The sequence below is a fragment of the Haemaphysalis longicornis genome, unplaced genomic scaffold (genome assembly GCF_048455015.1).
Source record: "Haemaphysalis longicornis isolate Haplotype H1 unplaced genomic scaffold, Haemaphysalis longicornis Haplotype H1 scaffold_5, whole genome shotgun sequence".
NCBI lineage: Eukaryota > Metazoa > Arthropoda > Arachnida > Ixodida > Ixodidae > Haemaphysalis > Haemaphysalis longicornis.
Window position 1 is genome coordinate 69281503 of NW_027526385.1, and position 21765 is coordinate 69303267.

The window sequence follows — 21765 nt, forward strand, 5'->3', positions numbered from 1 at the left end:
AGTATGTCATCGTACCGCCTGACCCCCGGCCATCGTTCCGTGTGCTACATTGCGTAATCTTATAACAGATTATGCTGTTACAAAATGAAAGGGAAATTTTACGCGCGGAGCATAAGAAGAACTTTTTTGGGTAGGCGCTCTTTAATTCGTCCACAGCAGTACTCCCCTCTGACCTGCCTCGGTGGCTCAGTGGCTAAGGCACTGCTGAGCGCGAGGTCGCGGGTTCGATTCCCGGCCGAAGCGGCCGCTTTTCTGATGGAGGCGAAAAGCAAAAACGCCCGTGTGTACGAAATTTCGGCGCACGTTAAAGATCCCCAGGTGGTCAAAATTAATTCGAAGCCCTCCACTACGGCGCGCCTCATCGCCTGTGCTGGGTCGGCGCGTTAAACCCCACAATCAAATCAAATCAGTACTCCCCTCCGGATCGAGTAGCAGTAGAAGTAATGTAGCGAGTTGGGCAGTCAGTACAAGTGCACCTTCGAAAAAAAAAAGCAGATCTGAAAGAGAAAAAACTGCAGAACAAGCAGAAAAGATGATCGCTCGGCGAATGGGACAGTGTGAGGTACCGGCCGTCCTTTCTGCACGTGTCATCTGCTTTATTACTGTTTCTGCTTCCAAGACAAGGTCGAGGACTGCAGTTTCTTGCCAAGAGATTAAGTGCGCACCTTAACAGTTTTCCCTGACATATCTGTTGTTATTTGTACTTGTAAAAAACGGAGCTTGTCCACTGTACTGTCCTCAAAAATGGTCGTGGGTAAGGGACATCGAAGCCACTTGTAGTCAGCATCAAGTGGTTTAGCCACTGAGCCGCTCCTGCGGTCAAATTTGTCAAATATTACAATTTGCAGGTGTCGGACCTTTTAAACAAATTATGAAATGGAAAAAGTTTGCACACATCGGGCTTTCGCTGCTGCACACTGGAGCACTCCTGCAGCCTGATTGCTCCACTAAAGTTGCAGCTAGGGAAGGGCAAAGTCGTTTTATATCCCCTGCAAGCTGCGGAGAATGACATTTCCTTTGGTCAGCTTCCACTACGCTCGCGCTTCCAGCAGCAACAGACCATTGCTACATTGGTGCTCATTCATTTCCCTTGTTGTTACATAGAGTGTGATAGTGTTCAATATATATTGTCTGGAGGGGGAAGTGAGCGAGCAGGTACGAAGTTGATGGTACGTGAAAGAAAAAAAAGCCTGAATTGCATTGACTGTGCAATGTCAACAACAGAGGGTCGAACCGTTTCGGCATGAACCGGTAACCGTTATTTCTTTTTTCGGTTCAGTTCCGGTTCGGGTTCAGCGTGCTCAAAAAATAACGGTTCGGGTTCGGGTTCAGTTCCGGCAAAAATACCGGTTCAGTTCCGGTTTTCGGTTCGGTTCGGTTCCGGTTCGACACCCTGGCTTTCAGGCATAAAATGTTTTAGTCTCGCTTGGGACGTAAGCTTGCACATTGAATTCTTTGCGGCCTGTGCACATTTTGCTTGGCCTAGAAAATTTTGACAAAGACTGTACATGTTTTTGTTTAGTTTTTCTGGGGAGTGCGGAGTAACATTACAAAGCCACATATGTTGAAAGCAGCACTGTTCACATCTTTTTCACCTATGCGAAGTAAAAGTGATTTAAAGAGGTACTGACGTGAAATTTCCAACCTGAGGTGACTTGTCAGTAGCTTCCTGTGTATGTGATCTCGCAGAAGCTTGAACTTCGCCATTGCATGAGGCAATTTTCAATCAATTTCAATCTTTGCACACATGCTGAAGGCGAGAACGGAAACCCTTGAGACATAAACATTCATCCGATGTTGTGCCACGCTCATTAAGAGGAAAAACGAAGATTCTGTGTAACTACTTGTTTAATACTTGCACCATTCCATGCACACAGTGTACAAAACATTTATGTGATGTAATTCCCGCTCTAAGAAATAAGTGTACGCACTAGTGGCATAGATGGAATTTGTAAGAGACCTATCACCAGATCAACTTTTGAGCAGTTCGCTTTGCTTTGGCTCCAGCTGTTCGGTCACCATAGAGTAAGTTGAAAAAAAGTTTGTGACAGACATAATATGAACAAAAAAATTTTGTCGCGAAGCAGTATATGTCTAACCCCGCAGTTTTCATTCCGGTGAAGCTAATTTATTCGGCGCCGCTGTGGCTCTCCTTCTCGCCATTGCCGGCCCGGCTTTCACAACTGTTATTCCCTTCACCACCACAAGCTGCACAGTCTGCTGATAACGGCGGTAGCACCATTATCAGGCATTACAAAGCAACTTGCACACTTTGAATGCCGACGCGAACCCACAACTCTTCTTCAGCATGAAAGGATCCCCGTGCGACATTTTCGCCCTTGTATTTAAGGCCTAAGCACGAGCCCATCATTACCTGCTGGTTTATACGTGCACTCGTTTGGGGTGGAAGCAGGGGGGCGTGCATGCACAGCTAGTCTCCATGCCGCTACTGATGACATGCGCGTTGTGTTGCCGGGAAATTTAAATGTGGGAGTCTCGTAGCTCAATGCGATCTGTCAGTTGGCCTCAATGGTCAAGTGTTTGGGTTGGTGTATTGCACAGACAGTGAGATGCCTACGATGCGGGAAGGAAACGGACAGCCACATCTTTTTCCTCTAGAATAAAGCTCGAGTCCTTCCAGGTTTTAACTCCCCATGGACAGGCGCGTGGCGTTCGCTTGGCGAAAGAACAGTGGGAATCGAAGGAGCGTCTGCCAGAACCGAATCGCGAATGGGTATGAAAACAACAAAGCCGCTGCTGTTTCTTCCGCAAGTTCCAGCTCGCCAAGTAGCTGGGAATCTCTCCCGGAAGAACAGCAACATCAATGTGAGCCATTATTTCTTGTTCAGCTTGAGGGGCTTTCAGGGCAACAATTTTGGCAGTGCCTTTCACTTCTAAGCACGCGGACATACTTGGTTGCCGGATTATCAGGTGCAAGTTGGAAGTGGAGGGAAAGGGGAGGGAGTTGCACGTTCAGATGTAGGTTTCATGCCCTCAATGATGACATGTCCGTTGTTCTGGCGGGAGGTTTAAACGTATACGTCCTCCGCCCCAATGCGAACTTTCCGGTGTCTTCAGGTTGGTATGTTACGCAGACAGTAAGATTCCTACGACGCAGGAGGGAAACAGACAGCTCCATGTTTGTCCAATAGAATAAATCTCGAGTCCTGCAAAGTTTCATTGGGCTTAGTGCTTATATAAACGAAACAAACATGTTTTGCTTCGTTCATTGCGTGTAGTGCGTCCAGCTTCACAGGTCATCCTTCTGCACAGAATGGAAGGGCACTAATTTATTTTGGCTGGAGACAAAAGTGGCTGCTTGGGTGTGTTGGTTCGGCACAACAGAAAAAAACAGCATAGCTGGAACGACGACAAAGGTAAGATGTAACCACTCGCGCGCGGGCGTGCATGTGTGTGTGTGAGAGACATATATATAGAGAGAAAGAGAGAGGGAGATAGAGTGAGAGAGTGATAAAATGCATATAAAATGCTTAGCTCCTGTCCGTCAAACCTCCCAAGAGGTACGTTCCACTTGTCTTTGGCATGGCTCATGGCTCGTGGCTCATGCAGAGGCGTAAAAGTTGCCTGTGGCCGCAAAAGCACGCAGTACTTGAAGCTTTTTATCAATAGAAGAGTGAAGCTTCAAGATTTGTTTGTCATGTATTTTTCAGAAGCTTTATGCAGGACGATTAAAAGCAAATGTTACAATTTTTAAATAATTTTGGCTTCCAGAACAAAAAAAAATTACGTTTTAAGCCAAGCCAAGCCAAGTAAGAAAACGCTTTTGGAGTTGCCATGACGGCGCCCACGACGGCACGCGATTCGACGGATTTCCCTCTATGTACTCTAGTCACTAGTCCTGTAGTTTATGAACTCTATGGCGACGGGTTGCCGACGCCGGGTTGAGACGGCGTCGGTGCGAGGGGTTGTCAAAAGTGTGCACTGCGCGCGCAGGGCACAGACGCAGCATTATGAAAAGGAGACGGACTAAGCGCAGAGTTTAGCTTCCCAGCGAGTGAAAGAGAAATGTTCTACTTCGGTGCGAAGGCGTTTGTGGGTCTGTGCGGGCTCGCGCTACTACTGGTGGGGCTCTTCGATGTGTTGACGAACTTCGAGGAAAATGCGTGTGACATGACGTATATGTTTGAGCGGCCTGAATTCATTGTAAGTGGTTGCATTCTTTTATTATAGTCTAACCGAAAGAGACAACTGTCTCGCAGACGTGAAATAAGTCGGAGTGAGCGATAAGAGTTGCACGCATATGTTTATGAATGAATGAGTGAGCGCAACTCATCAATCAATCATGAATGAGTACTAGAAAACTGCTAAGTCTTTGATAATTCTTTTATTTCCCTGCTTTAGCCGTTTGTTGTTAAATGGCACAGCTGATACATCATTTTATCGGCAATGATCGAGCTTTTATAGTTTGATATATTGAAAAATATTCTTCGATGTAGAAGCGAAGTTTCTCACAAAAGCTGCGTCGTTTTGCTGAACGGGAATGATTGCAGCCGAACAGAAATCGGCAGACTTTTTGTGCACGCACATAATTTTCATTGCTTGTCCTTTCCACCCTCTGGTTTATAAGGTTAGCGTCAAAGCTCTCGCATTTCAAAGTCACCTTACACTGTAAGTGTGTATCCATATGTGCAGCTTATATGCATATTATAGTGTGCTATTACGAGTACGTTTTTTTCCTTCCAGCCCATCAGACTAAGTAAGGACATCAAGCAGAGGTATCCAAGGTACCGCCTCGTTGTATATGGAGAGGGGTAAGCCAATAACTGTCCTCTGCTCTCTTGATATCATGTATTGTTCTTTACTGGGGCATACTCTTCCGACATGTGTTGCGACCCCATCACTTGCTACAAAGGGCACAGCTGCTGCTTCCATCAGGGATGACAGCATGAATGAAATGAACAGATGAGATCTCACAATGCATTTGCAGGTTGCTTGGGTGGCCTTGTAATCACATTCCCCCAGTCTCATTTCGTGGTGTACGAGCGGTGTGCTTAAAAAGTTCATTTCAAATTGACAAAGAAAAATTATTAATTATAGCTTCCTTTTCAGTGGCAGAAGCAGCCTGCTATTTATTACTTCAGAAGGGTTGCCGGGTGCTTTCCATTCGATAGCAGCTTTACGGTTGATTTCCTCCTTGTGGTTTGAGCCAGCGCTGACAACTGACCCAATGTAGTTGTAACAACTGGCCCGATGTAGTTGTAATTACCCACATTTAGTACTTCATTTCCGAGGCTGAAAGGGGCCCTTATGTTCTGTTTGCTTTGTTGGCCTTACTGAATTACCAAAAGTTTGTTTCTGCATTGCAACTTACTGCCAGGTACAGGAAAATGGGTTGACACACCAGTTAAGGGTACTGGGGTTTCGAATGCATTGCTTGCATGGTGCAAAACATTACGCTGCTCAAAAAGATCTCAGCTGATTGCAATGTACAGTCATGGAAAAATGAAATGCGAACGCGAAAATGGGAACCAGAGCACACACAATTGAAAAATACTGTTCGGTGAGGTCCAGTAATGGCGCACTATTGGTATAGTATAAGCCACATTTCCCGATTTTGGTTTATAAGCCACGGATAATTTTGATTTGCAGGGAACGAAATCTCGCTGTTTGTGTGTTCTGGTTCATTATTTTGTGTTTGCGTTTCATTTGTCATTAACTGTACTTGCCATTCCACATTATGGCATCAGAAAACATGCTTCCATGCCCTAGCATACTTCCAAATGCAAGTAAACTTTGACAACGCCAATTCCACTGCTCTATTAGCCGGGATAACCATCTGCTTGTTCAGTCTGCTTGGGGCAGCCTGGAAATGTATCGATCATCAGCGGCATACGTGCACGTATGTATGCAGGCATATGCTTGCGCCTGCCTGTGCATATACATTTTGTTTCCCTCCTTTTGGACTCCCACTAAAAACCGCACTTTATTCTAGTGTGGAGGCGTGTTCTTCCTCCCTCCCTTAGGCGTACCGACAAACAGATTTTGGCTGAAACCAGCTGTATGAAACATCCATCAAAAGCCAGAATCTCATCAACGCTTCTTCATTGCCCACTTCGGGCCCAGTAATTACGCTTTTATATTCTTTCGCCACTCATTAGCTCTAAACGGTGCATTTTTCAATTTGCACAACCATCCAACTGGTATACAGGAAGACAGATGGGAGGCAGACTACCATATTTATTCGAATATAAGGCGAGGTTTTTTTTTTCAAGTCATACCCCTCCTCATATTCGAAGCTCAGTGTATGTATGTATGTATGTATGTATATATATATATATATATATATATATATATATATATATATATATATATATATATATATATATATATATATGGCGATTTTTTTGGCTCTCCAAACTGCACTCTAGCCTTATAATCGTGACCGTCTTATAATCGAATAAGTACAGTACTTTGCCACAATTCGCTCTGAAATAGCACATACCTGAATGAGGACAAGGGAGGGTACATCTGGGGCACATCACCTAGTTTTTCGTTGTGTACGCCGTGCCTTAGGTACTCCCCTATCGTGAGATCACATTTTCTCTCTGGGCCTGTAGCCACTTACCATAGTGTCACTCCAAGCCAAAACCTCATCAACACTGCTTCTTCATTGAGGCTTTGAGTGTACCTGAAGCCCCAAGATCTTTGAGGTGAACACCTTAAGTCAGGGGTTCTCAAGCATGTTGGTCCCAGGGAACCCTGCTAAGTTCCGTTAAGTGCCAAGGAACCCCCCCCCCCCTCCCACCATTTTTCATTCCGTTCATGCTACATTAACGTGCAATAAATTCAAAAGCAAGCAAGGGTATCGTTTTTTTTTTTCCGTCGACTTTACGCGAATGCGTACGCTAGCGGCACCTATCTCCAAACAGGAGAAATGCGCATGGCGGTAATATAAGGCCGAGATTCAAGTGCAATAGTTTAACCACGTGGCCCGTTTTCGGAGTCTGGCTGGCTACAAGCTGCTGGCGAGATTTAGTGCGCAGCTCGCGCGTTTCTGTCACGCGCCGAGATGTGCTTACTGACACTCGGGCGTGAGTAATGGAGGTTCCTTAGATCGATCGCACCTCAAGTTCACCATATAAGACTTTGCGACTGCGGAACCAGGGGAAATTTATCAGTGGCTCGCGGAACCCTGAGAAGGGGCCTGCGGAACCCCAAGGTTCCGCGGAACCCACTTTGAGAACCCCTGCCTTAAGTGCACCGCCGTGGGTGCACTTAAGGTGTTGCTGTTCATCATCATCATCATCATTTATTATACCCTTAAGGGCCCCTTGCGGGGTATTACATAAGGTGGGAGCAAGTACAAAAATTCCGCATCAGGTGATGGTCGATGGTACAGGAGTAGAAGTGAGGCAGATTTATAATGAAATGTCAGCAACACAGCAAATATATATACATAAAGGAACTGTGGCAAAGATTAATATGAACCATTGGTTGGCCACAAGAACCAACCAATCCCACACATGTCCCCACCTGCGGTCACGTGACCCAACACTCTCTCTCTCATGCACTCATAGTACGTTTCCCCGCGCACGTTATTGCAACCGACAAGCAAATACAAGACACCTGCCACCTACAGTCACTGACCGCGCGGAGTGGTCAAATCATTACGCCAAGCAGGCAGCACATACACAAAGCCAAAGCCAAACGCTTAGCACAGTCTTCGCGCGGCTAACATCTTCGTGTCCTCGCCTTGGTTCTTGTTGTTGCTGCTGTCTGGTAAAGAAAATGGCCGCTGCTGTGAAGAGTAAATAAAAAGTAAATCCAGTTCCACTCAGTGTGAAATCTGCTGAAACGTTGGAACTGGGGGTTGTCTTTACGGAGATTATGTCTAGCTTTGGCTTCTTTCTTGTGCGTAATTTTAGACAGAGTTACTGGATATAGACAGTTGCGAAACTCCCCATAGGCCCCATGTATCGAAAGCCGGTCTTCGGTTGCCCCCCTGCGTCGGGGCAAGCATGGGGCAAGTTGACTAGCCTGTCGTCTGTCGGCAGGACGTTGAAGCACTACTCAAGTGCTTGCGGCTGCTGCCGTAAGTCATAAAAAGAAAAGCCGCAAAAACACAAGTAAATTTTACGTAATTATTGTGTTTTAATTTAGAAAGCAATCTTTATTTTACAGAAGAATTTTGAATAATAATAGTTTAGCGAAGTTCCGCTTTTATCTCCTAGGTGCCGCGCGCGTCGACTTGCCCCTCAGCTTCCACGGAGTGGGGGGGCTAGCGCCGCCCGGATTCTGAAGCGGAGTTTCGCAACTGTCTATATTGAGTAACTCTGATTTTAGAGTCGTCTTGCTGCTAATTTTCATATAGTTTGGTTCCGGATAGTTTTGCTTTCTAAAACAACAGTTACAGCTGTTTTCTGTAGCCATACTCCCTCCATTTATGGTCATGTATTGACAGCAAACAGTAATTCTGTAATGTTTACAATTTAACAAAACTTGTCGCTGAGCTAGTAGGTACATACTTGTATAAGGGAGAAAACATGGCGCAAACTAGACAAGGACAAAGAAGGGGGGAAGATACGACAAAAACAAGCACCAGTTGTTTCTGTTGTCTGATTTGATGCCTGTTTTTGTCGTATCTTCTCTTCTGTGACCTCGTCTAGCTTGTGCCACGTTTTCTTCTTTATTCTTCATGACTTCACTGTGAACCAGTTGACAAGTAAATGAAACTCGGTTCACTGGTAGAGTCGTCGTAGGTGTTAATTGCCATACAATTTGTTTCGCAATACCTTGAATTACACGAGAGTTAGAGCCGTTTTTTTTTTTGTAATAATACTACCTCCGGAGGTTGCTGTGCTTCACCGCGCAACATGCAGTGCGTGAAAGCCAACTTACAAAGACCAGACCAAGCTTACACCGATCTTCTAAAGTCGGCTTAACCTCTAAACACAAGTGCTGTGCTGGGAATAAGTCTTTTCAGGGGCAATATAAGGCGTCCTATAACAAAATGCGAAGGTCTTAGGACCTTTTTTATATTTTGATGAATTTTTCTAAGCTGGGAACCGCTTTTTGTGGGGTGGAGAAACCTGCTTCGGAGGGAGCGTGACACGATCCCGATAGAGGCTATCATCAAGGCTAGTGCTAGAACAGCTCTGTTAAAAACACATGTGCGTTCATATGGGAATTGGGCCGAGTCCGAGGCAGGAGCTAAGTGCGTTACCATGACATTAAATTAGCACGTGGCAGTCAGTGGAGCAAAATTCAGCCTAGTGTGTGCCATGTGACAGGTGAACGTGGTGGGACGTGAGTAGAGTGCATGCTGGCTACGGAGAGCTCTGATTCTGGAGAAGCTGTGATTTTAAGTACGGCCAGTCCTACTGTCGAAGTAATTCATGCCGGAAGGCGAACAGATGAAAGCAAGGCAAAGAAAGGAACTCAAACCCGATGTTGTAGTAAAGAAGACTTTGATAAGTATCACCAGGGAAAGCCATAATGCTTTCGCATTCAAAGCATGTAGGAAAACTTAAGTGCCCCGGTGAATTTTCGACCGACTTTCGCCTTCAAAGCGCTAAGCACACTTAAGTGCCCCGGTGAATTTTCGAATGATTTTATTGTAGCGTTTAACGGGCTGACGCAACGCAGGCAATGAGACGTGCCGTAGTGGAGGGCTCCAGATTAATTTTGATCACCTGGGGATTTTTATCGTGTGCCGAAATCTCGTACACACTGGCATTTTTGCTTTTCGCCTCCATTAGAAAAGTGGTCATCGCAGCCAGGAATCGAACTCGCGACTTCGTGCTCAGCAGCGCAACGCCTTAGCCACTAAGCCACCGCGGCGGGTGAATTTTCGGATGACTTCCACCTTCAAAGCCCGTAGGCAGACTTAAGCACCCCGATGAATTTTCAAATGCCTTTCCCCTCAAAGCACTAGGCAGACTTAAGTTGCCGTGTGAAATTTCCGAGTGACACCCATGCTGGGTACACACGCAGGGTGTACGCTCGGCAACTGCGGAGGGGCCACTACCGCGGCCTGCCCGTGCTATTTGTTCCTGGCAATGCGGGCAGTTTCGAGCAGGTGCGCTCCATTGGAAGTGTGCTGCTGCGGAAGGCTGACTTCGAGGGCCTGCCGTACCACTTCGACGTGTTCGCCACCGACTTCAAGGGGGAGCTGTCGGGGATGTACGGACCTTTGCTTCGCGACCAGATTGGTGAGTGGCTTTATAGCACGAATGTCTCTGCTTTGAGGATTCGCATCGCTGGTGTCTGTAGCTCGCTGATAAAAGCCAAAGGAAAAGTGTTGCCAGAGTGTCAAAGGGGCTGTGAAGACAAAGTGCAGCTTTGTTTGATTTGGAAAAACTAACCCTTGGTAATGCACTCAGCTTCATTCCAGCCACGAAATAAATTTTTTAACGAAAACAAAAACCAAAGTAATATTTAAAAACGTTCAAATTTTGTGCTACAGTGACGCAGTATGCGCAAGAGTGACGTCATATGGGCCAGGAATAAAAACGTAAACATCAGTGTGGTATTTGCACGTTAACATTCAAGTGATGCAATAAAATGGGACTAGAGGCCCCGCTGCACTCCACCAATTGCACCACCAACTGCACCAACAAGATTCCATGACATCATAGAGATGTCGCCTGAAAGTGCTGGTTTATCTGTTTTCTACAATAGTATCTCCATGATTGCAGAGCGCTTTAATGGCTCGCCTTGTCGTCGTAGCTCGTTTGCTGAACCCAAGTAGAGCCACACGGGCGTTCCGTTGTAGCGGCTGTCGTCGCGGCGTAACCCAGAGGCTTCGAAAGCCAAGCAGTTTATGTAGTTGCAAGCGTTCAAAACTCGTGAACCGCTGGCGCATGTCATACATGTCCCCGTTGTTTAGCGCAAAGAAAACTGCAGGCACATTTGAGGCAAAATATACGCAATTAACCGGCAGCACCCGCGTTCATTTACTTAGAAACGCTCGTTGGGTTGGTTTTTACGATAGTAAGAGAAAAAAAGTGACAGTGCAACGCCGGCACATGCGGAAGGAAAAGCAAGCACAAAATTAACAGAACTCCCGCTGGCGCAGTTTGAGGCAGGGGCCGCACGAGCACTGCGAAGGCGGGAAATTTGAATTGCGTTGGGTGGTAGCAGTGAGCGTATAACGGCGCCACAGCCCATTATGTCGAATCACTGCTCTGCACTTCTGACAGCTTTCACATTGAGCGGAACGGCTTTACTTTTTTGCTTGAAGCTGGCAATAAACTAGTACCATTGTTATTGGGACAAGGCAGTCCTTGTAAGGAACCAAACTTGTATTTTGTCTATGTGGCCTCTTAAAACCTCTCAGTTGAGGTTCTAGAGGGAACCAGGTGTTCGTCTTTGTGAAACAGCTTTCAATTTTATGCTTGGGCACATATGCTTCGAATATTCGCTTCGCAGGTGTATGAACGATTTGATGCACGATGAGAGTGAATGCAAAAGTGGGGGAAAAGTGCTCGTCAGAAATGTGTGTTCACTCCGTAGGTCCGGCTACATGTTTCCCACCTGTTGACGGGATTAGTAGTCAATTTTAAATGTGGTAGCATTTAAATGTCAATTTTAAATGTGGTAGCACGAAATGTGGTAGCTACCAACGAAGAATGCGTGGAACTCGTAATTACTCTGCACCAGCGCTTGTTTTTTGCTATCAGGGCGTGAATGGGGAACTAGCAAACGATTTTCAATCATCAGGTTCGCGCTCTGACAGTAATAATCCCAGAAATCGTCTGAAAATGTCAAGCAGTGCCTGGTTGCAAAGCTACTTTATGATTTTAGGCAGTTTTATTGCCTTTGCGCACGTTGTTCTAAGTACTGTGGTAGTTTTACTTACCCCAGGACCATTCGCAAACAGTTTACAACAGTTTCAGTTTCGTTTCTGCATCGCGAAATTCATATTTAGCGCTACTACGCAGTTACCCAACTTCAAGGCTACCTGCCATGGCGCCTGGAGCGTCCACGACTGATCCTTGAACAAAGCACGGCGCTCCTGATTTCCCCCACCCTAACCCGATTTCGGCGATACGAACTTCAGATGCAAGTCAAAAGGTCACACCCAGTCGCCAGATATCTGTTTCGCCGAGGACAGCGCTTCAAACCAGCCTTACACTGCCAGCTGTTCAACTTTCAGTTTCGTTTCCATGCGAGGGTATATCCGGGTGTCTAATGTTGCTGCTTAGTTGAACTGTCTATTCGGACGGAGTCTCCGATAAGTTTTTGTACTGTTTCATTTGAAAAATGTTAGGTGGCGCTGCAATAGAGGAGGCTCGTTGTGCTGATCTTTTTCATCGCGCAACTGCTACTCGGCCAAAGATCCACGATTCTAGCTCATCGTACCTCATTTTTGCGAGCAAGGTTACAATTGCGAGTAAGAAGATAATAATAAAGCTCAGCTTTATGTTTTGAGAGATAACTGACCGTGAACGACGACAAGCATCAGCCACGGCATTCCGTTTTCAACTTCATGCATGTTTCTTTCCGCATCGCGTGCTAGTCCCAAATATTGTGCTCGCTGTAAATGCAAAGTCAGCCATTGACATGATGTTTTTACGTTATGTGGGGGCAAATTGGTGCCTCTGATAATGACAAACCGCCAGGTTTATTCCAGGAAACCACCCGAAATTACACATTTTGAATTGGAGGTTGGGCTTCACCGCATGACACGATCACCGTGCATGCTAACATTTTTTTTTTATATCTGACACTGTTCCGCGCAAGTCGACATTTTTTCTAGGGCGTGTGTTTGAAATGTTTCCCTACAAAATGTATATTCTCATTTTTTTCTACTACCGGTGGTTTGATAAACACAACTCCTTTTTTATCTTTTTTTTCGACAACTTCACAAACATTTTGATTTTGATATTTTTTTTACAACTATGATATATAAGAACCTTTAAAAAACTGGTGTTATTGGAAAGACCGTTAAATAATCTGCATTTTGTGTTCCTGCATTTAGTGGCTAACCAATTTTTTAGCAGGAAAAAAAATGTTTTCTTGGACCCCTAAAATTAGTCAATTTTCCGGCGGTAGCGAAAGAGTTAAGTGGCGCTAGGATATCCGATGGCTGTGAATTGTGCCTGTCTTGTCAACCTGTTGCATTTTTCCAAGTCTGTGCCGGATTGATGAGTTTTTGATGCGGCAGTGCGTATAGAAGCCAGCCTAGTACAATTTTATAGATGCCAGGGGCACCAAGCAAAAACTTTCCCACATGGGAGCGATTTATAGGATTTATCATCCCCTGATTTCCATACAGTAATTTTCCCTAACGGACACAGTTACCATCCTGTGGAAGTGTTTGCTAAAGTCACGGCCTGTCGCTGTCATCATTGCAAGCGTTAACCAAGAATGTTGATGACGGTTGTGGTGATAAATCTTGATATACCTATCTATGTATGTTACGATGCATGGTTGTTATTGTCTGTATCATGACCTGCTCCTTGGCAGTGTATGGAAGGGAAAGAAGCCAATTATTATCCTAGGAGCAAACCATGACAATTTTCCCTTTCTTTATCAAGGACAGTGACGTGTTATCATGATCACTCTCCTCAATAGACACCTGTCATCACCTCCTCTTGTTAATTAAGTGTAAATTAAGAAGTATCGTGTGCGTGTTTAACGTCCTTGTGGGTACACCTGTTGCCGTGTTTTGTGTTTTCACCAGTCTATTTTTGCATCTGTCCACCTGTATGCTGTTTGTGCATTTGTAGCCTCTGCCTTCTCCTTAGTCCTTGTCCAGGCATGTATGTGGGCTGTTGTGGCCTTCGTGTTCTTCCAGGTTTCCTGCACGAAAGTGTCCGCACTATTCGCAAGCTGTACAGTGCCGCGCCCAATGCCAGCCTCGTGGTCTTGGGACACTCCATGGTGCGTTGTCTTTCCGATAGTTCAGTGTTGACTCTATTAGAAGGGGTGTGCTTGGCAATACAGGGAGAGCCGTAAAAGTGGCTATGATCCATGTTAAAGGGGCAGACAACTGCTTTTTGTAGAGCCCACGTCCTCCAGCTCGTATGAAGGCCAGTGGTTTATATAGTAGTGGGGTAACCACAACGAGCATCTAAATATATCGGTGGAAGTAATTTTAGTTTGACAATAAACTTTCTGATGTCTGAAAGGTGGTGGCATGCGGTGTCTCACTGTGGCACTACCGTACGTATACGGACAGCTCCGTTGCTTTCAGTGTGTATCCAAAAAATGCTTAAAGGAATAGGAAAGACTGCATTTTATCATTGTTTCAGCTGGCGACAAGTTTTAAAATTCGTCTTTTCATCTCGCACACGGTTAAAAGTATGTTTTCACGTGGCTGCCAGCATGCATAAGGCGGGTATACCTAAAAATTTCATTTTCAAATGTTCTAGGGCCCTGTCAGGAAAGCCGTTTTGGTTAAAGGGGTTTCAAGTGATGCCCTTTTCGTTTGGAATAAAGAGCATATACTCCACAAAAATTGGTCATCTGTCCCTTTGAGAGCTAGGTATTAGTCACGGTCTCCTGTTCTTTCTTTTGTGTTCTCGTGTTGTGCTCGTCAAGGGCTAATCACTTAGCCTGTGCTGTTTCTTTTTTGTTGCCCAATTGGAAGTCAATGTGATAATGTGACGTCGTTCGATACGAGCGCGCATGAGGCAGTGCAACGTTTGTGATGACCCCTCTAGGTCACTTGACGCACACCAATCTGCATATATATCTTTGAGGCCGGCATTTGTCTTGTGTTGTGTTTTTGTATTTTGCTGAACATGGAAGGTTTGCCAGACGCCTAACGTGTATATGTGACTGAACTCTAGTCGCGCCATAACAAGTGTCATTTTTTAATAGCAGTAGCACCCGTCTGATGCATTAAACTGCCAGTCTCCGAAAGCAGAGTCACTAGTGACTTCCAAGGCAGAATGGTGTTTCGTGGTGTTCCGCAGGGTGGCGTGGTTGCCCGGGCCCTGTTCACTCTGGAGGACTTTGAGACGGACAGCGTGTCGCTCATCATAAGCTATGCCACGCCGCACTGCAGTGCCGGTGAGTCGCACTCTTGATCGGTGCTCGGAAGCTCTAATGTCATTGTAGTGGGATGTCTAGCAAGTCATTATAAATTCTAATTGAGAATAAGGTGCTTATTGGTAACAAGCTGTACTTCATAATAATGGTTGTCAGCAGTTAAAGGAGCCATGAGGACAAAATAATGCTTGCTTCATTAAAATGACTGCACTGTCCTGATAACAGTGCTACCAACATCATTGCAAACTTCAAAGACTTAATCAAGATGTTGAACAGCCACATTCTGGTTATTTATCTATGACATTACGGAAACATGTTTGTGTGATTGGCAGCTGCTTGGCCACCGCTAAGAGACATGACTGGGCAATTCTAGTGGAGCCTCTAGTTCCATTTGGTCATATCACTTAAATGCTCAATCAACACACTCTTAACTATATTTTTATTGTTCCTTTTCTTGTGTCACTGCTGACATTGCATAGTGCTAAAATTTGTTCAATATTTCTTGTGTTTTTTTCATTAAAAAAGTCCTTCGTCGCTGCAATAGTTCTGTGTGAGTTACCGAGTGCTAGTTTTTTCAAATTAAACAAGGTTACGAAATGTTCAGTAAAATCTACATTTGGGCTAGTTGGTGTTGACACATCGTTAAGTAGCGCTTGAGGCAGGATGAAAGCAGAAGAGGCACTCACGACGGTGCTAACTCGCAACTCTGCCAGTTAGCACCATCATGTGTGTCTTCTCTGCTTTCGTCCTGTCTCAAGCTCTACTAAACCATGTATGAAATGTTCACTGTGCAAAATAGGACAAGTTTTGCACAGTGAACGTTTAGCATGGATTACCAACGTGCTAAAGCATACACCTTATTCAACAAGGTTGTATTTTATCTTCGTGGTCTCTTTGATGTTGCGAAAAGCTGCATTGTGCCGTGTTTCTTTCATTTTGTGCAGCCCTTTTGGATCCTTACCTCGATCGCGTCTACGAGCAGCTGCGGGAAGTCTGGACGCGGCAGCCGCCGAACATCACGCTGGTGTCGGTCGCCGGTGGGAAGCGTGATGCCCTGGTGTCCACCGCGCTCACCCGACTGGCACCACACCCGAACCACATCAGCACGGTGGTACATGGCCGTCACGGCTAAATACCTCTCTCTGTTTGCACCAGGGGTGCTGCCAGATGCACATAACAAAGTATCAGAAAGCATCAGAAATTTTTCTTGATGCACCACTTGGAACTAATTTTACAGCTCATTATACCTTGGTGGCACCAGTGGCAAGAAACCATGCCCATTTCAAACACAAAAGTTTAATGAGCTGTAAAATTAGTTCCAAGCGGTGTATCGAAAAACCGATTCTCTTATTGCATACACCAAGGTTCATAGTATTAAAAAATATAAAGATTACCATTTTATGACTAGCACTGTTTTGTGTATTGTTCCTCCAAGAATGACCAATTATCTCTAGTTCCCTTGGGAAGTAACTGACTGACTCAAAAAATAATGGCATATTTGAAATGAGTGGGAAAAAAGCACCAAGGCAGGCATGTTTCACTGAGTTTACTCGAAAATTAAAAGAAATTGCTTTAGGAGCCATGTCCCCTTAATAAAACCCTGTTGGACCGATTCCTTGCCTTGTGCATTAGAAAAAGCGAAAACATATGGGATAGCAACAACAACTGTAGGTAATGTATACATAATAAGAATTGTGACAATTTCAAGAAGCATGCGAGAGAGAGAGAGAGAAATAGAGGAAGGGAAAGGGGTTGCTCACGCCTTTAGACTTCGAACACTTTGTCTGCGTGTTCGTTTGTTTTGTGTCCATTTGAAATGCAAAGTGACATTGTGATCGTGTGAGTGAGCAGCGAGATCAACTGCCTTCCGCATCAAACCGTGCCAATCCGTCTTTGCTGAAACTGTGCGTGATGTTCCCAGCATTGCATGGTCACATTGCTGTGGGGAAATATAGTGGCACAGCAATTTTTCTCTCTAATCTGCAGAGAGTGGTTTTGGGCTTGGACTGTCGGCATCTCCTGTTGCCGTTTCATGTAGTCACGGTACTAAAACAGCGGGGCACTCATTTATGCCTCGCGCTACAACGCTTTGTCCTTCAAGGACACGAGACTTTTACAGCAAAGCTGTATACCTCTATACCCCTACGGTTTCATCTCCATGGGCAAAAACGCCAAGTCCCTAAAAATACCCTGATACACTGCATGCTTCGCCCCTCCCCAGGTTTCACGATAGTGGGGTTGGCCTGGGATTTTTAAAGCCTATAGTCTTTCTTGGGCTACTTAAATGAAGAAATTTTGGTCTGTCTGTCTGTCTGTCTGTCTGTCTGAGTGTGTGGTGCAATAGTCTTACATACCCACAACTAATTCTACCAAAATGTCAGTGTGGTGTTAATGTTCATACTTATCTACACTGTGGAACAAGAACAAGACATCACACAAATATAAGGCAGAAAATCAACACATGAGTGATATTTGCAGTGTTCCTTTATTAAAAATTACACGGATGCTTGGTTTTTGTGGTAGCAAATAAAATACTACATCAACTCCTGAAACCGTCAGCTGCTGTTGCCCGCACTACCTGGCGGCATTTAAAAAACGCAGTGTCTAGAGTTACGTCCGACGGAACCCAAAATTGAAAACTAGAGTTACGTCCGACGGAACTTTAACGCGGTGTCTAGAGTTACGTCCGACGGAACTAGAGTTACGTCCGACGGAACTTTAAGCCAGTTTCTAGGGTTACGGCCGGCGGGAAACTAGAGTTATATGTCCGACAGACGTTTAGGCCAATGTTTTGAGTTACGTCCGGCATAACGTAAAGCACAAAAAAATTACAGCTAACGGCAGCTACCGTGACACTCTAAATGTGTAATCTATACGCAACATTAAAAGAGAGTTATAACAGATCGGAAAAGCGGTTCCAGTGCGGTAACGTCTACCGTCTGGACGCCACCCCGCATGAGCAGAACCCTACCATAAACCGGGGCGACTTGGCCGGACGGTACCGAGACGCATCGTGTCCGTCGTTCCAAAGCGGACGGCCGCTTTGGAAGAGTTTGACAGACGTACACTTGGCTCACGCCTAGTCGAAGGGATTGTAAATATGAGATCGTTTAAGAAAAATTAGGTTGCAACAAGTGAAATCCGTGCGATTCTGACAGCTCAAGCAGCAAGCGAAACACGGTCCCGAACCAACTGCCGTGGCATGTGTCATCGAGCGACGCATGTACGATAGCTTCTTTTAGGTTAAATAAAGGCGATCTGGCTACATAACTAGTATTAACAGCAACATGGGGCCCGTCTACAAATCGGCGAGTGAGGAACAGGCGGTGTCAGTGCGAGGGACTCTCAAATTACAACGAAAAACTAGGAGCAGCCAGCCGTATGTATTGAGAGCCCACATGGAGGAACCCAGCTTGACCTGCTGGCGCCATCTGTTGAGATGCAGTAGAGGTAAAATGCCCGCTTCATGTTCACGCAGTCGCTAGTTGTAATCTCCGTAATCCGTTTCCTATCTGTTATAACTCTTTTAATGTTGCGTATAGATTACACATTTAGATCGTCACGGTAGCTGCCATTAGCTGTAATTTTTTTTGTGCTTTACGTTATCTGCGTTTAAAAAAATCAAACTGCAACAGCAATGAAAAGTTCTACTAGGTAGGTTCCACGTTCTGCTTGGAATGCTCGTGGAGTAGGGCAGCGTGGTTCTATAAACGTTGTAGTAGGGTGCCTCGATTCACGCGTGTTTCAGCCGTACGGCAACACTGGCATCGAGGCACCCGGCCTGGAGCAGTGGAACCCGGTAAATTTAAATGGACTTGAGCAAACCTGTAGCGGGTTATCTTGGGAGGAACGAGACTGGAGAGGAACAGCATGAGAGGTGAGCGGGTAAGAGAAAGGAGGCATTTACTTGGCAGGGGAGCCGGTCGACTGTCGTCTTTCGTCGATATTTGCAACGAAAGGAGCAGATACGCGGCCATTTTTTTTTTTTTTTTTCATTTTTATTTTACATCCCTTTTTTTCCTCCTCCACTTGCAGAGCACAGCAGTGCCTGGAGTTTGGGCATCTACCGATCACTTGTCCATCGTTTGGTAAGTGATGGCAGTTTCATGTATTTCTCGCTCCTTTTCAAGCATTTCAGCTTAGGTTCACAAGTCCTAAGTACACCTGCTTGAACACTACATGGGAGGGCATGGCAGATGTGATGTGTACAGGTGTTACCAAAATTTTCCGGGCCATGCCAGAAGTTGCTGGTCACAAAACATTCACAGGAAGAGCTTGACACTCAAGTTCAACCAAATTATTTTATGGCAGTAAAAAAAAAAAAGCACTTTTCCAAGCTTCTGGCTTAAAACATTTCTATCCCAGTAGAGACGTAAACTTGTATTTTCAGCTCTTTGTGTCCTGAAAGCTTTCGGCATGACCTGCAAGCTTTTGACAATGGCTGTATTTAGGTAAAACGTGTCATTGGGCTAATTGTCTTGGCCTTCTATTGCACAGATGTGTGTTTATAGACGTAAGTTTTCTTTAGTTTTGCCAGTGCTACAGTTAGTAGTTTTTGCGCATAGGAATTTCTTGTTTTGTGCTTAGCCTTTTAGTAATAGTATGTGCATTCTTACTTGCTGCTGACATGTGTGGGCTTCTTTGCAATGCATATGAATGGGCAAAGAGTATCTTTTGGAGTATCATTAGGGTAAGTTATAAAGTTATTTTGCCCAAGGGATTTAAAAAAAAAAATACGAACACATTTGTGCTTGTGTGGGATTTGAACCCACGTGGCTAGAGCAGCAGTCAAGTGTGCTAACCATTGTGCTAAACCGGAATGCGTGCCCCCTGGCAGGTGAACATGGCGCTACATTTGTAAAACAGTTGTACGCAGCAGAGAGCTCTGTCTGTGCGGAAGCTACCGCATTAATTGTCTGCCTGTCGGAGTAATTTGCGTCGAAGAACGAAGAAGTGGAAGCAAAGGAAGCGACCTAAACATGGTTCAGCAGTGGATACCTCTGATAATAGCAGTCTTTCACCTACAAGTCACGTAAGCTGACTTAAGTGCTTGAGTAATCTTGTTTCCTCCTCTGCAGGTGTCAGCAGCTGGTGGTTGCCACGGCTAGGGCGCTGTTCGATCTCATCATTCGCAAACATCGTCAGGCAAGGGCTACCACTTTTTGTCTTTTTGTCTGCTCTTCTCTAATGCTCTGCTGTTTCATCTACAATGATTGATTGATTGATTGATTGATTGTAGGGTTTAACGCACTGACGCAATGGAGCCGATAAGGTGCGCCATTGTGGAGGGCTCCGGGTTGATTTTGTTTTATCTACTAATGTTTTTGTTCTTTAATGAGTACAGTTAAACCCCGTGATAATTAAATCCCGTGGGTACAAAATTCCTCTGAGTATGAAATTCCTGCGGGAACGAAATGCTTTTAGAAAGCGACCCTGTGTGAGCGAAATTTGCTGCTTATTCGGTCGGCATTTTATCTCCCCTGTTGAGGCTAACAGTGTCCAAAAAGTGCTCAAATGCATTTTTCCCCCACTCAAAGCGTGTAAAATTTTGCCACAGTTGAGTGAAAGCTCTGCTGTGCCTTGTCTCATAAGGTCGTTCATCGTGTCGCGATGACCTTGAGCTGCCAGAACGCAAGTGTGGCAGATGAGACCTAACTTCGATGAAACACTGTGCGCATAGTCTTTGCAATACCAAGCCGAACACACCTTTTGCATCGTGATGACAAGGTTTATGAGTTTAATGTGACCCGTTTTCCCCCCACAACCTTTTTTTCACCCGGGCACGTAGACGTCCATAGTTTAGTATTCCGCTCCACTCGCAGGTCCAACTGACGAAAGACCAGGGTCGCATCCAGTCGGTGGTCCGTTTCCACTTTGTCCGTCGGCCGTACGGGAAGCAGCTGCCGGCCGACGTCCAGGAGGACGACGGCACCACCCAGCCCATCTACTTTGGCTCGGGCGGCGAGTGGACGGACGAAATCGAGCCTTCATGGAGGCTGTTCAAGTACAAGGTGGGTCGTCGAAGGTTTAGAAAAGATTCCGCCACCTTCGCAATCGAGACGCGAAGACTGAGGAAACAGCGGAGCCCCGGTGTTCATCACTAGCTTTAATTAACTAGGCTTTTGTTAGGTCTCCCTCTTTCTTAATAGAAAGATGGTTAAAAAAAATTACTCCCACCTACCCTCGCGGGAACCCCAGTGTAGATGCGACGCATAGGGGGTTCCGTTGTTGTTTCCGTTAGGTTGATTCTCCCATCGCGTGAAACGTGCCGTGAACCCCCTGCCGCAGCTATGACGCAATGTGGAGCGGCTATGACGCAACACAATCCAACACAATCCACTTTAATCCAATCCAAATCCAATCCAAGCCAAGCCAATCCAATCGAATTCAATCAGATGACCCTCGCGAGAGAGTGTTTGCTATTGGAGAGGAGAGGGAGTGAGCGGCGGAGAGCGCAGCTCGCGCGGCGAGGAGAATGGGGCAGGGGTGTGGACGGACAACAACAACGCCGTATGGAGGGACAAGGCGAGTGAATGAGATGCAGTCGCATCTAAAAGCAAAGCTGTATTCATGCAAACTGAGTTAAATCAAAACTGTCCACAATCCACCCTCCTAAAGTCCAAATTCCAAACTTCCCAATTCCTAAGCCAAAGTCCACTTCAACTCAACCGAAGTCAAAAGCCAAGGCTCGCACTACGAACCCAAAGGAAATGCTGTGTGCCCTGAATGCGATGATAGTGCAATTGGATAGACACGGGTTTCATAACGTGGGGGACCCAGGTTAGATTCCGACCACGGGAAGCG

At 45.5% G+C, this 21765-nt stretch overlaps 1 protein-coding gene across 1 annotated transcript in view; it reads left to right on the forward strand.

The window, feature by feature from the left end:
- Nucleotides 1–3841: 3841 nt before the first annotated feature.
- Pgap1 (GPI inositol-deacylase) overlaps nt 3842–21765 on the forward strand; it is a 59445-nt gene continuing 41521 nt past the window's right edge. Inside the window, exons 1-9 of the mRNA XM_077670668.1 lie at nt 3842–4164; nt 4705–4772; nt 9955–10172; nt 13763–13848; nt 14886–14982; nt 15906–16072; nt 18997–19049; nt 20040–20106; nt 20784–20972. Of these exons, the coding sequence (XP_077526794.1) occupies nt 4027–4164; nt 4705–4772; nt 9955–10172; nt 13763–13848; nt 14886–14982; nt 15906–16072; nt 18997–19049; nt 20040–20106; nt 20784–20972 (1083 nt within the window). The 5' untranslated portion in view covers nt 3842–4026. The remainder of the gene's footprint in view (nt 4165–4704; nt 4773–9954; nt 10173–13762; nt 13849–14885; nt 14983–15905; nt 16073–18996; nt 19050–20039; nt 20107–20783; nt 20973–21765) is intronic.